Source organism: Branchiostoma belcheri, unplaced genomic scaffold (assembly GCF_001625305.1).
Source record: "Branchiostoma belcheri isolate BF01 breed outbred unplaced genomic scaffold, Haploidv18h27 scaffold4, whole genome shotgun sequence".
Lineage (NCBI taxonomy): Eukaryota > Metazoa > Chordata > Leptocardii > Amphioxiformes > Branchiostomatidae > Branchiostoma > Branchiostoma belcheri.
Genome location: NW_017804020.1, coordinates 8,559,892 through 8,575,876, shown reverse-complemented (window position 1 = coordinate 8,575,876; position 15,985 = coordinate 8,559,892). Strand labels below are relative to the sequence as shown.

Here is a 15,985-nt window from a genome sequence, read left to right as displayed (position 1 = left end):
CACGTTGTGAAGTGATTGGTCATTAATTATCCTGATGAAGGCGACAGTGGTCACTGAAATTTGATCCCTGTAAAATTGTGTGTTCGAATAAATTTCAACCTTTTACTATGATTACTTAACCAAGTTGAACTACACAGATGAACTTTCATGATAAAAATTGTGCATGTTTTTTTTCAGACACATCTTCCCGGGTATGTGAGCAAAGCTGGAGACCTGAAGGCCAAAGGTGTGCAGGTGATCGCCTGTGTGTCGGTGAACGACCCGTTTGTGATGGAGGCCTGGGGGAAAGACCAGAAGGCAGACGGGAAGGTGGGATTTTCTCTCTTAGGCCACTGCAAGTCATTTTTATGGATGACATCCTCCGCAGACTCCAACAGTAATGCGAGAGGGCGAATAAAACAAAGGTTCCTACATTTTAAAATTTTGACTCAATCATTGTACAAATGGTTTTGATTCAGTGGGAGCATCACATACACACAGTCAGCATCACATATCACTGCATCAAAGTAAGAAACAAAACATTAAATCAGAGCCTTTTCTTGTCTCCTCTCTTCATACTAATTAATACTTACATTGTATCTGTCATCCACCTGCCGGCATGGCAACAGACATCTTTGCCCATTTTTGGCATGTTCACCACTGTCAGAAGGCAACATAATTTGTTTTTTTTCCAAAATCAGGCGAAAATTAATGCGTCCGCTGATGTCATCCATAAAATTTACTTGCTGTGGCCTTACATGTCTTTACCTTGATGTGGTAAAGGTAGTTGTAATCCCAATTAGCCTATTTTTTGTAGCCTGGTTACCAGACCTATTATAGCTCCCGAGTCCTACATCCTCTCCGCAAATACAGTAGGAGAGGATGTAGTACTCAGGAAGTGTATAATATGTCTGGTAAGCAGGCTATTTTGTTTTTGAGGCCGTATATAGGGGCAGTGGGTTGTGTCAGAAGAGCACAGTATTGGTAGGCAGAGCCTATCCCTTCTACTTCGATTCCACAACCTTTTACCTCCCCAACCAAAGTCAAGTACCCATTTTCACACCTGGGTGGAGTGATGAGGAATGTCTTGCAAAGTACCTTTTCCAAGGGTATTACCACTGACATTGCAGGATTCAAACCAAGGACCTCTGGGTTGAACACCCTGCTGTGCCTTGAAAGCCTACTAAGGATTTAACCATTAAAAACATATATTATGGGTATCAAGTTAGTATTTAAAAGCCTCTTTCCAGATTTTGTAAAGGAGTTATTAAATAATAATATATGTAGGCTTAGATAGGGATGAAGTCAGCCAAGGGAGGGGTTCCTGAAAGTGAGAACACTCTGCATTGAGTTGAGTTGAGTGAGCTTATAATGTGTAAAGCCTAGTCAGGAAAAACAACATCAAAAACATTCAGCTCAATTGATGATGATTATTCTTTTTTGCATGATGTTATTACATAAAAGTCATGGGAGTTTGTGTTTCAAGTGCTGGTAACATTTTTTGAATGGCTGTCGGTAACCAAAAATGAATATGAAATTATGAATGCAGCAATTTTCACACAAGTAGGCAAGCAGACTATTTTGGCTGTTGGGAAAACTATTTATCATGCCCCACTGACAATACATCTTTTAGTAAGTTTCAGGTGTGTATTACATTATTTTAATGTACAATTTTGGGTTAATTGCATTAATGACAATATAAGTTTCTACCATATATGCTAGTAATTGGCCAAAAAAAAGTTTCTCAACAACTGTGACCCAAGGGCCATGTAGAAACACAGATACACACACACACACACACACACACAAACACACATACCAAAAACAACACCTCCATTTTTCATGGAGGTAATACAATGTATATGGAGGTACTAAAGGCGCTTTTTTTCCACTCCAATGTTGTGATAGACATACATGAGTAATTATGCTTGGTGTTCATTAAGTATTCTCAAAACACATTCATTTAAATTTGTTGTATATTCCATCCAGGTCCGTATGCTGGCTGACTCTGCAGCAGAATTCACCAAGGTATTTTCACTTAATAATATGGTAAAAAAAGTCCTAATCATTGGATAATTCATCTCCCATTCTAATAAAATAGTAGCAGAAAATACAAACACTACAACATGTACCTGCAAATGGCTTTAGAATAAATTCTTATTTCACTTGTTACTCATTTATGTGTAATGCATTTTCTCTCCGTTGGGCCACATTAATTTCATTTGTTGGTTATCAGATTTTCTTGGAAAAAATATTAAGACAGGGCAAAAAAAACAGGCTTATAATATAATATTATAATGCTTCTATGATAGCATAACAAACTGGTTTGTAATAATCAAACAATTTTCAACGTTTTCACAAACGAATGCATTGATATGGATAAACTGCAACAACTACTAGGAAGACAAGGAACTTTCTTCAACTGTTTAGGCCCAAATATGAGCTATTTGGAGTTGATAAAGACCCCGAATCCTTTTTTCTTGCCAATCAGAAAAAAAATATATAGTGGGCGAATCTGAGAAACGCACAAATTGAATATGCCTTATTAATGTTATGTAATACATGTACTATGCATGTACAGTATATTCTTCTCAATGTTGTATATTGCCATGAATTGTTAAATTATTACTTAGGTTTCATGACATCATTATGATGAAGTTTTGATATTGAATTTTTTATTCTATTTACTCCAGGCCATTGGCTTAGAACTGGATGCAACTGGGCTGCTTGGAAACATCAGATCCAAGAGGTAGTATGGCACCTTTTTTAAGAGCCAAAAATGTCTATAAAACGTCTAACGGACATTAGACATGATTTAGACATTGCTGAACAAAGGCCAGTCGGGAGAACATTAAGTACTAGTACTAATAGTAGACATAGTTACTGAAAAACAACATCGAAATAACCCAAGGTGGACATTTTATATCCATAGTCTCTTCACATGTCAGGTAGGGACACCCCTAGAAGACAGTCCTTTGTTCACAATGCACACTTATAAAGATATTAGCATCTGTCCGTTAATTACTTGTGTCCTGCCCTATAAATTGTCTTGGGTTTGTGCAGTGCTTTTCATATGCATGTCAGTTTTCACAGTTTTTTCTAAAGACATTCTGACAGACACCTCATGAACAATGGAAAACACAACAAGCAAGTCCTCCCCAAAAAGATACCTGTAAAGACCTGGGAAAGACATTCTTACAAATGTTTAAAAAATGTGCCGAACTTTCGAGAATGTTAAATGCCCGTTAGACGTTTTAGAGACATTTTTGGCTCTACTACATATATACTGTACTGTAGCACATCGACGGAATGTACTGCTCTGTGCGAAACTCCAATTTTTTCACATTTTTTTGTGGATATTTGGTCGATGTTGAATGAGAATTTTGCCCGTTGCAGAAGATGTATTTTTCAACATATCATTTGGAAACGTACAGATGGGATGTTAACCTTATATGAGACATTCTGCCAAAGTGTTGTGTATATATACAGGTTTTACGCAGGTGCAGTACGTTCTGCCGATGTGCTCTGTTCTGTGTAGATGTGTAAAAGCAAAACCCATAGATAACATTAGTCTACACGCATAGAATGTACAACCAATTCTGGCCTGGCAAACAAAACAGAAAAATACCACGCTGTAAATTGTGACTGGCAAAAGGGGCAAAGAATTTTTTCTTGGAACCCTCTTACTTTCTCTTCTTTCCATAAAAAGGTATATTTTTGGCCACTGCTAACATCCGTGTCCATTATATCACCAGGGTCCATAATATCGCCACCTTGAGAAACAGTGTGCTTAAAGATACAATGTATTTTTACTGCAACATACTTTTGGTATGCACTTCTTCACACATCAAAGGTACATACCTAGGGTATGTTGCAGTAAAAATATTTTTAAGCACACTGTTTCTCAAGGTGGCGATATTATGGACCCTGGTGATATTATGGACACAGATGTTACATTATACAGGGCAGGACCCTATAAAAACAGTAACTGCAATCATTCTAAAAAACATACCTTATCATTATCATCCAGTTTCACTTTCAAAATCCTTCTTTAGGTACAATGTACATCTTCATGGTGCCCCATGACCATTTAGTACAATACATGTAGATCACCGAATTGATAAGATGGAGGCACTTTGTACCCATTTAATAGTCAGCAAACTGAAAGGCCTTCCCTCGAGAATTTTTAATTTGACTTATGGCTGTGTACCTACAAAATGTAAACATAAGGTACAGGGGTTTAAGTACCTGTACCTGATCAGTTGGGCAAATTATCATAATATTCTTATTCTTATTCAGTAACAATACATGTAGATTCAAAATCTTTACTCAAATAAAACAGGACAGATAGAACATTAGGTGGTCTTATCTCTAGATCTTGTTGAAACAAAACACAACCTTGTGGATTGTTTCTTGTTAAATTTCTATTGTCTTTAGTTGGCAAGAAAGGTTGTGTTGAATACTACATTGTAGGCATGTAAGGACCGTACAAAACTGGAATGTTATGCATTGGTGCCTATTATTTATTTCATTATTTGCTTCATGTAAAACAAACAAACAAACAAATAAATACTGCCGCTGCAGGTACTCCATGTTGGTGGAAGACGGTGAGGTGAAACAGCTGAACGTGGAACCAGATGGAACCGGTCTCTCCTGCAGTCTGGCTGAAGGGCTGAAGCTGTAGTTTCCGAGAAGGCCTTCATTCAGCAGTTTCCCATCCCCAGAATGCAATGCCAAAAAGGGGTGTAAACCTCATTTGCATATATGACAGGAAGGCATCGGAATGATCCAGCTGGTTTTTCAGTGTGTTTTGAGGTGTTGGGACATTTTATGCTCAAGGTTAATCAAATTACTATGGGTTGAATCTGACAACAAATAGCAACCTGTTTAACATCACCAGGATCATTCCGATGCCTTCCTGTCCTATGCAAATGTATTTAGACCCCTGTTTTTGCATTGCATTCTGGGGATGGGAAACTGGTGAATGCTTCACACTTTGGCTTTGTTCCAAAGAGTGTGTATTCAAGCCAGAGTACACAGCAGTTAATGATTAAGCCATGGCTTTCTTTCTCATGTTTGTTGCCAGTGCACTTTGTCTACAATGTCTACAAGATGGTAAAGATTTGGAAATTTCCTAGAATCAAGAATCGCTCAAGCCCAATGTGCACTTTGACCTAGTGACTGTTTTTAGCCCAGAACATTCCTTTGTTTTCTTATACTGAATCATGATATGCATTAAGAACATCATAATCAGTAGGTGCCTTACATGTAGTTCTTTTTAATTACACATGGCCTGTAGGAGGGTCTGCAAGGGAAGGTCCCGACAAAGCTCTACTCTGAATTCAGAAACCTCTCGATTACGCTTTACGATAAATTCCCAGTGCCTACAAGGCATTACGTAGAATTAAAACGCCGAATACGCTCTACGCAAAAATATTAGAGCGGTCCGTCTACGTTCTACGTAGAATTAAAACGGCCGATTACGTTCTACGGAAAAGGCCTTGCGGGCCCCCCCTGTAGGTGCCAAGAGACAGAGATGGTCATTTTACTTCATGTTCCATGTTGCCACCTTGTAGCAGCAAAAAGAATTATTAGAAGTGTGAAAAAGAGATGTCGATGAAGCATTTCATGCACTACAGAGTACAATCTTCTACATATGTTTTTTTTTCAGTGTTGTGTAATTTATGAATTTCAGCAAAATTATTCCGGATTGCCTAGTGCTAATCTATTGTGTGGAATGTATGGTGCTTAAAAAAAGAATTATGTGATATTTGCTGGCAGTGAAAATAAATGAGGTTGAAACAAAAATGTTTAAAATGTCTCCTTTGAATGATATTATTGCTCAATGTGTTTTTATTGCTAGCTATTTTTAATATAAGTAAATTTTAGATTTGTTTATTTGGAATTTCCACAATGTGAAAGGGATTTAAGACAAATTTAGTTGCATATTTGAGCAATTTCTTAAAGTAAAATTGATGTTCTATTCTAGATCTCATTCTGTCAATATCCACAAATTTTATTTCTGTGTGCTTGAAGTATGCTTGTACAAAATAAGGTTTGGTATCATACTTTTGACTACCCAATCGCATTATAACTAAACATTTGCCATTATTATATTGGATTTGGCTATTTGAACATTGATAATAGCACTTACAATGTAGTGACAAGCTAAAATTCAGGTAATATTTGATAATCATATTAAGACTACACAACCATCCATGTCATCACCCTTAATCCTTGAACTTGAAGTAGTTTCTTGAAAATGGTTCAAACCATTTAGCTTTAAACTATTGTGTACTTGGCACCACATGCGCTCAAGAAATGCTGAGTCATGGAAAATGCTTGTTTTACCCACAATGCATTCCGGCATCAGATATTTCAAAGTTATCGGAAATGCAGTTGGTGAGGAGAAATAAAAATCTAACAGTACCTTACGATTATATAAAGACAATTTACCCGGTCGTTTTGTACCGAACATACCAAAAGGGTTTCCAATTTTTTAAACATTCATAGATAAAGAAACTCAACACTATGCCCACATGTGAAAGTGTCATAAAACAGCCGTGGTATGTATAAGGAGCAGTACATTTAATGTCATCGCTCGAATGACCCTCGGTGGTCCCGGGGTGCAGGCTTCAAACCTGTAGCCGACTAGCGTCGGAGCGGTTCAATTCCGCCTTTCGAGCGGACTCTTTTGAAATGAACAAAAGAGTAAATAAACTAGAAAGGCCGACATTTGCTTGGGAGCAAGTACAGCATATTTCAGTCCATCTCCCTCCCACGCAAAAGTGGACTATTCCAAACTTACCCCAGTGCAAAACTGGCAAAGGTTCTCAAATAAATGAATTTAATAGTAGCTATATGAAAACAAAGATGCAACAACAAGTACTTTGAATCTCGAAAGCTTTACCAATCTTATTACAGGTATGCAAAAACTAACAATGATGAGATTTGATACATTTTGAAGGTCTTAGGCACATAAAATTGAATTTGTGGGTCATTGTGCAATGTGACCTCAGGTAACCCGCAATGGAACACGTGTTCCATGGATGGAACCGGCCATTCTTTAGATAGAACATGGAACAGGTACAGCACTTTTGGCCCTTTTTTTGCTGAAAATAGCCATTAAAGTCCCCCAAATGAGTCATTTGGAAGTGGTGTATGCCAAATATGTGACTACTATTCTGTAGACACACGTTCAAGGTACCCTTATACCGAATTTCAGATCATTTGGTTGTAATACCAGGGCTCAGGATCCAAAAATCCATTTTTTGTTGAAAAGTGCCCCAAAAAACCTTCATAAAAATTTTTCAAAGGCATGTTTCAAAAAAATGAAAAAAAAACGTCTGGGGGTATTTGCCCACTCTACCTCCATGCCAAATTTCAGGTCATTTGGCTGAATGATGGCTGAGTTGAATCCCTTTGACTGTTTGGCAGGAGAAGGAGGAGAAACATGAGGGAACACAATATATTTCATCCATACCATGGTATGGACTGAAATATAACTAGAGAAGTAACATTTGCAAAGCAAATGCATAATGTTTACCTGTATGGCCTGCTCTCTGACTGTTACTTACTCAAACACATTCACATACATGTACTACTAGTATGTGGTGACTGGAGCATAGCAGACCGTGAAATTGCAACATTATGTTACCCAACACAAGTCACCATGGTGACAGACGTCAACAAATCATGTCATTGGTCAGGTCAGAGGTCACTGGAGAAGAAAAAGAGGACGAAACGGAGCAAAAACAATATGTTTCCCTTCGGTAAACATAATAAACAAAAGAGTGAACTCTTGAAAAAACAAACTATTAACACCCTGGGAAAACCCACCTGCTATCATCGGGCCATCATGTTGATTTGAGTACTAGTATATGAATGACATTCATTTCCGTCGCGCGCGCATTAATTTCCGGCCGTTTCCAAACGTATTCAACCGTAGTGTACATGTGAATGGGACAGAACGGCTGCAAACTGAGCAAATTCATGCCATTAGGCCAGTTCAGTTCAGGTCATCCTCTTTTGAGGTGCCATTCATAATGTCTCTCCACATGACTCTGTCGCACATGGCGGACAGAAGTTCCTCATCCCGTAGGCCAACCTCTTCCTCGATCAGTTTCTTTAGCGTTAGGCACGGACGTCCTCTCCTTCTTTTTACATCCGGTTGCCAGAGAAGCACTTTGGCAGCCATCTCTTCGTGGCGTACCACATGACCGGCAAGGGCCAGTCGTCTGTTCTGAATGGTCTGGGTGATCAGGGGTAGACCGTTGTAGAGTTCAGGCCACACCAGTTTAATTTGTTGGATGTTAGTTCTCGGATTTTTTTCAGAAAATCCGAGAACCAAAAATAAAAATAAAAACAGATCTAGACATCCTATTACTGTAGTATAGCCCCAAATACTACAATTGGAGCCATGAAGTCAACACAGAAGGCTGGGTTACTATTTAAACAACGAATTTTGAACTTTTCATCAAACCACTGCATTGATAGATTGAACAAAACTGCAACAGGAAGAAAATGACTTTCCTCAACTGTTGGGAGCAAAATATGAGCATTTTTAGTTGATTCAGAACCAGAATCTTTTTACCTCCATGAAATGTGTCATGGAGGTTATATTTTCAGTTGCGTTTATCTGTCCGTCCGTCCGTCCGTCCGTCTGTCTGTTGGTCAACAAGATAACTCAAGAACGCCTGGATGGATTGATTTCATACTTGGTGTGTTGGTAGGGTGTGACGAAAACTGGAAATGATGAGATTTTGGTCCCCCTAGTGGCTTCCCTTGGTACTGCAGCGCAACTTCCGGTTTTGATATCTCGCGATCTGGACATGCTAGGGTCATGAAATTTTGATGGAAGGTAGCTCTCGTGCTTGAGGAGAAGTCATATGAGTTTGGGCCCCCTAGCGGCTTGTTCTGGAACTGCAGGACACTTTCTGGCGAAATGTTTAAAAGCCAATAAGTCCAGACAGGAACAACATATTTTCATTATTTTTGGTGTGTAGGTAGCTGAGAGAGAGATGTACATAATTAAATGCAAATTATGCAAATGAGGACTTTATTTGCATAATTAATGAGGAAATTCTATAAGTACAGTGTTTTACATTATACTACTTACATACATGTAATGTATGTAACCTATGGCAGGCGGAACTTCAACAGATACTAATTATGCAAATGATGACCTAATTTGCATAATTAATGCGAAAATTCTATGGTTTCGTAATGGTGAATGATGAGACATCTGTAAGTTAATCAAAATTTAACATACATCACGATGCATATATCATGTTAATGCAGAGGTCATTTGCACAATTAAAGAAGAAATTTACATTTACATATCAAGATCATATTTCATGGAGGTATGAGATCTCGGAATTCTAGTTTTTTTGAAATCAGAAAAAAATGAAGAGGCGAATCCGAGAACCAATAAGATAAATTGGTGTGGCCTAAATTGCAAAAACAATCATATTGGAAAACGATACTAATGGGGTAGAAAAATCACTTCCAAGGAAAAAAAGGAAAATGTGAAGAAATGAAAATAAAAAGAAAAGTATATTATTCGCCATACCATACTCTGTGTCATTTGTTCAACCTTCATGACCAGGTAGATTTCATAATGAAGGCAACTTTTATTTTCCCAACTTTTTTTTTATTCACATGCTCGCATCAGTTTTGTGTTTCCCAGGGGATGACATCCATACATGCCATAAGCCACCTGAGGTAAAAAAAAATCATTTCTTTGATACTGGTCAAGCTTCAAGACATACCCACATCGCATATTTCATGATATCCAAAACTTCGTGCTACACCTATGTCATGTATACAAGCACACATCCAAATAAACAAACACAACCTGAAACAATGCATTTCATGGTGAGGCTAATAATTATCAATGGTGTTTGTTTGATTAAAAATGAATCATAATACTCGATGCGCAAATATTATTCCATCGTCAGCATCTACGTAGTTGGGGAAGACGTGACGTGATACCAACTCCCAGCATCCTTCGCGCTGCAGCGCCTCCATGCGGGGTTCCAGTTTATGGTACTCCGGCACCCTTCTCAGGTTCCCCTCCCGCATACAGATCACAACAAATCCTCCTGCAATGGACAGATTTGGATTTGTTTAAAGTTAAAACTTTTGATCCAACACAACACCAGTTCTCTCACATATAGCTTTCGACCAGTCACTCTGGTCTTCCTCAATAGACTGACCCAGTGAGGCTTGTCACGTGGCTTCTTTGAAGTGTGACGTCGACACTGGGTCAAAGGTATCTTGTAGACGATGTCGGCCCCCGTCTCGGTGGAGTGTAGGGTGAGAGAACTCTGTTGTGTTGGATCAAAAGTTCTAACTTTTAAACATGAAACTACCAAAACAGATGAACTTTCATGATAGATTTGGATTCGGTTTTTCAAACTGTACAGGGTGTTATAGGAGTGCCCAAGTAGCGCTAGCCGACTAGCCCTCGTAACTGGGCAATAAACTATATGGCAATATAACATAAGAACGGTTACAGTTCATATGCATTAACAAATATAACAAAGAAGGTGACAATAAATAAAAGTGGTTACAATTCAGATGCATTAAACAGCGAGCAAATTATTATTGGAATGAGCAGAGCACTTTGGACTAATGCCTGGCTGTTTACAGTTTAGAGGTTCATATCCAATATTTTGTCAAAAACTTCTCTGTTACATAGCGGATCATAATGACCCCCAGCGGGGGTCTTCATGCTTCGTTAAAAATGGAAAAATCTCAAGATTTATTCCAAAGATATCAATATTTTAGACGAAATCTTGAGATCTTATGACACAATCTCAAGATCTTTCAGTAAATCTCAAGATGAAAATATAGGGTCTCAAGATCTTCCAAGATATTTATAAACCATCTTGAGATTTTTCCATAGCATCTCGAGATGCTTTAGAAAATATCAAGATTTTTTAAAAGATCTCATGATTTATAAAGCAATCTTGAAAGAAACTTGAGATTTTTTCAACAATCTTGATATTTTTAAAGTATCTTGAGATGCTATGAAAAAATCTCAAGATGCTTTGAAAACATCTTGGAAAGATCTTGACACCTTTCATTTTCATCTTAAGATTTTCTGAAAGATCTTGAGATTGTCATGAAAAATTTCAAGATTGTCTCATAAGGTCTCCAGATTTCATCTAAAATATTGAGATCTTTGGAATAAATCTTGAGATTTTTCCATTTTTAACGAAGCGTGAAGACCCCCGCTGGGGGTCATTATGATCCGCTATGTAACAGAGAAGTTTTTGACAAAGACTCCCGACTTACCTGGTTTAACCACCCTGATGAGCTCTTCCAGACAGTCGCACTTGACGTGACCCTCCGCCATCCCACCAACCATCACGGTGGCATCGTACTCTCCTGAATTGAAAGAGTACAAAGATAATAAAACAATTCTAAAAGCCTGTATCAGATATGAAAAAAAAATCATTAACATCATAGATCAAGAATCCCGCAAGGCACATAGAAAGATCAAGAAAGCGGTCCACATACAGTTGGAACGTGCCGGGATGAATCGTAATGAAGGTTGGGAGCTGCCCAAGTCCTACCTACCCCTGCTCCGTAAGGAGGCGGGAAGGTCAGAAGATCCACACAAGTCTAGACCTAGTCTCGTGTTATCGCGAGACTAGGTCACTCCGTGATCAAGTTGTACCGTCGACACCGAACGTGATTTTACCTTACAAAATACAGTCACTGATTGAAGAATTTTCTACTAACAAAAAAAATTAGGTATTGGCCCCTCTCTACGTTCACAACAAATTTCTGGTTATTTGGTCCCAAAATGAAGAAATGTTAGATATCAATAAGTAACAACATGTAACGAAAGACTGACAATAAGTAACGAAAGAGTAACAACAAGTAACGAATTGAGAGGAACAACATGTAACAAAAAGATTGATATGATATGATATGATATGAATCTTTATTGCATGTTCTTGCCCAGATGGGCTAAATGCACAAATGTGACCAAATGTGGTCAAGAGGATAAAAACATGGGTATTGCGTACTGGAACGCTATATTCTAATGATACGTGCTAGGAGTCTAAATATTACAACAATACTATTCACCAATTTCACACTTCCCATAATGCCTAGTAAAGATCACAGATATGGATGGAATATGACGTCAAGAAGGGATATACGTAATGCGACCGTGCGAGTAGGAGAGTCTTCGGTAGAAGGTACAACGATAGAAGGTACGTCATTTTCTCTAACTCCAACAAAAATGCAATCATGGCATGTGCTTTATACTAGATAAATAATTCAAAACAATATAGTTAAGCAGTTTGTCGATAGAACTTGTTGGAAATATTACATCGAGGAAGGGGGAGGGAGTGGTCATACGTCATATCCGTGATCTTTACTAGGCATTATGGGAAGTGTGAAATTGGTGAACATACTACCTATCATCTACTGTTAGTTGCCCTTTCTTCTCTCTTTTTAACAACATGAAATGCCAACGAATAACCATAAACGTACCATCTCCAATGTCCAGACGATTCGTTCCAAGAAAATCCTTGATCAGACGACCGTAAACGTTTTTCTCCCTTGCCAGAGCGAGCATCTCATCACTAGGATCGAGGGCGTCAATGGAACGGAATCCAACTTCTTGAAGCTGTAATTGGTGGATAGGTGGGCAATGAGTTGAAACTGACAGAGAGAATGAATTAGTAACATGTTTTATTGCAAATTCATGCCCGATGGCTAATTGCAGGAACAGAAGAAACATTTGGTATAAAAAAAAAACAATTAGTACACATAGGACTACTGAACTACTAAGAAACTACTGGTAAAACTACTGGATTTGACTTCTTTTTTTTAAGACAGAGGAAGACAAAGGATCCCACTTTTTCTGTAATTAATGAACTGCCATAAAGATACCATAAGATCGCCATAGTAGCAAACGTTATCGTTTTATCTTTTTTTTAATTCCAACATTTCATGACTAGACATGGTGACAGCACACTCAAGTTATTTCAACTTATTTCATGCCTTCGCCAACGCAGAGGACAGATACAGGACAGGGCCGTCACTCATTTTAACATGAGTTAAGTGAGGAAATTCGTGTAAAGTGCCTTTCCAAGGACACAAGATCTGAGGCATGTCAGGACTCGAACGCCACACGAGCCCACTTTTCAGATCAAGAATGCCCTGAACATCTTTCCGTGTGCATACCTCTAGGATTATTAAATATATCAATGCTGCTCTCTTTAGATTTACAACTTTGCCATCACAGCAGCAGAAACAGCTAGGGTACCTGGTGGGACGTTGCATCTACATATACTGTCCCCTTTACTTAGGCCACACTGACTTAATTTTATGGATGACATCCTCTGACGACCCCCAAACTAGTGCGCGCGGGCGAATGAAAAAAATCAGGCCAAAAATAATTTTTTTTTTAATTTTTGGCCTGAATTTTTTTTAATTCCTGAATACAAAGCTGGTATCCTGAATTTGCGACAGTAACGTTACATAGCGAGGTATACGACAAGCTGGCACATGATGGCTTTTTGCACTGTGCGTACTAGTACATACTGAGTTCTTGAATCGTGGAGCTTCGGTAGCCTGGGTGTTATCCTTCAGAGTTACCACCGGATCCGTATTGTTGCTAACTACCATGGACTACCCAGGCCTAGAGCCTGGCCAGAGCCTCGGAGGACGTTATCTCTTTTATTTTTACAACAGACGAAAATCAATGCGCGCGCGGATATCATCCATGAAATTAAGACTGTGTGGCCTTACATGCAGTTTCAGATGTCTTATTGAGATACGACTGCAATGTGCTACATTTCGGTAAGCTTGAAGAATGAATCCACTCTATTATATACATTTAGTAGAGACACGTATGATACCCGAATATAACATATATGAATTATCTTCCCGTTGTTTCATACATTTAGCCGTAATTGCAGACTGTAAATTGACAATTAAATGACCGCCCACTAAACTGTCATCACTAAATTCTATCCCATCATGCAACACTCACGGCTAAACAATATGGCCGAATCATGACGTCAGAAACCCGGGATAAAGCTGAACAGAGTTGCTTAAAACACGTAAAATTCCAATTCATCATTTTCACACTTCCCATAATGCCTAGTAAAAATCACGGATATGGATGGGATATGACGTAAGAAGGGGGTATACGTAATGCGACCGTGTGAGTAGGAGAGTCTTCGGTAGAAGGTTAAACGATAGAAGGTACGTCATTTTCTCTAATTTCAACAAAAATGCAATTATGGCATGCGATTTATACTAGATAAATAATTCAAAACAATATTGTTGACGAGTTTGTCGATAGAACTTGTTGGAAGTATTACATCGAGGAAGGGGGAGGGAATGGTCATACGTCACATCCGTGATCTTTACTAGGCATTATGGGAAGTGTGAAATTGGTGAATTAAATGAATGTATACCGACCGCTTCTCCAGACAACCCTGTACCGGCGGCGACGTCCAGTATACGTACATCAGTTTTTCCTCCAAACAGTTCCAGCAGAAGCTTTGCTGTTGCACGTGGAGCGTTGTATTCAGCACTTTGGAGGTCCTAATGAAAAAGAAGGTGGTGATTATTATGTTTACTGAAGGATAACATATTGTTTTGATACGTTTCCTCTTCTTCTTCTGTTCCAAACACTAACCTCTGACCTGGCCAATGACCTGATTTGTTGACGTCTGTCACCATGGTAACTGGTGTTGGGTTACATAATGTTGCAATCTTATAGTAGGAGGGATTTAGACTCCTGTTTGACCATATAATATTATATGAATTTGAGTAAGAATTGATAGAGCAGACCATATGCGTAGGTAAACATTATGCCTTTGCTTTGCAAATGTTACCTTTCTAGTTATCGTTATACTTAGCTTGAAAATGTGTTACAAAGACATCGAACAACACTAATCAGTTTTAGTTTCATGTCAAGATAACTGTGATGGCTTTTATTCTAAGATTCTTCCCCCGACGTTTTGCCTGAGGATTTCTTGCGGTGGGGGTCATTAACCCTCGGCATGCCGGCAGCGAGAGCTTGTGTAAACACAGGCCCATTTTTCCAGGCTACCTAAAAAACGCAAAGCGTCGTCAATCCTCCATCCTAAACTAAAGCGTAAACAAAAACTATTAGCCAATCAGCGCCTTTTATCTTTTGATATTCGGGGACACATAAGTAGGGTACAGGCAAGTAGGGCAATTCGACCACTTTCCGTCAGGAGGCGTAAGTACGCGCTAATAGGTCGGGCCTCTTTTGTCACCTCACTCCACTGGAACAACGAATATGCAGGCATTGTAATCTAAATAGGATACAGGATGAGGAACACTGTGTATTAGAATGTAGTTTATACAACGAAGAGAGAGCTGAGCTTTATAAACTATTGCAATGTATGTTTCCCCATTTCATACATCTTAGCAACACAGATAAGTTCATATTCTAATGGCTTTAGACTAGGGCTGCGGACCGGTACACTGTACCGGTCCAATACCGTAAAAATCGTTTCGGTACAGGTCCAAAATACCGGATCATGAAGTAACGAGTATATACCGAAATAGCTAGTTTACACCATGTATATGACTAAAGATAGGTAAATCCTACCACAAAGACGAAAAATTAGCACTGGAAAAGACGTAAACACCGTCGATTGATTTGAGATCCTCAGTCTCACGAGACATCGCGAGAGTGTGGCTGATCCAGGGTTGTGATTGGAAGATACTGACAAGTTGTCAACACTTTATTATTGTTTGTGTCATGATTGAAAAAGTGAAGAACACGTGTTAATTTGTCAAATTGTTCAGGTACAGGTACAGGTCCGGACCTGTACCTAAACCTCTGTACCGGTACTTGTACCTGTACCTGATGTTGCGTTTAGGTACGCAGCCCTACGGCAGAGGGTCCTTGTTTGGGAAGCGAGCAAGGCAAGGGAAGCGAAGTGTGGGAGCCCCAGCATACAAGTAGGATGGTACCCAGTCTAGCAGCAGGCCG

At 38.9% G+C, this 15,985-nt stretch overlaps 2 protein-coding genes across 2 annotated transcripts in view; one reads left to right on the top strand and one right to left on the bottom strand.

The window, feature by feature from the left end:
- Positions 1-5,787, top strand: part of LOC109477130 (peroxiredoxin-5, mitochondrial-like) — a 10,224-nt gene extending 4,437 nt beyond the window's left edge. Inside the window, exons 3-6 of the mRNA XM_019778191.1 lie at positions 178-309; positions 1,969-2,007; positions 2,673-2,728; positions 4,564-5,787. Of these exons, the coding sequence (XP_019633750.1) occupies positions 178-309; positions 1,969-2,007; positions 2,673-2,728; positions 4,564-4,663 (327 nt within the window). The 3' untranslated portion in view covers positions 4,664-5,787. The remainder of the gene's footprint in view (positions 1-177; positions 310-1,968; positions 2,008-2,672; positions 2,729-4,563) is intronic.
- A 4,112-nt stretch (positions 5,788-9,899) lies between these two features.
- The window catches only part of LOC109477142 (Williams-Beuren syndrome chromosomal region 27 protein-like), a 7,867-nt gene continuing 1,781 nt past the window's right edge, over positions 9,900-15,985 (bottom strand). Inside the window, exons 2-5 of the mRNA XM_019778204.1 lie at positions 14,434-14,559; positions 12,493-12,628; positions 11,281-11,373; positions 9,900-10,082 (exon numbers count right to left, since the gene is read on the bottom strand). Coding sequence (XP_019633763.1) covers positions 9,901-10,082; positions 11,281-11,373; positions 12,493-12,628; positions 14,434-14,559 — 537 coding nt within the window. The 3' untranslated portion in view covers position 9,900. The remainder of the gene's footprint in view (positions 10,083-11,280; positions 11,374-12,492; positions 12,629-14,433; positions 14,560-15,985) is intronic.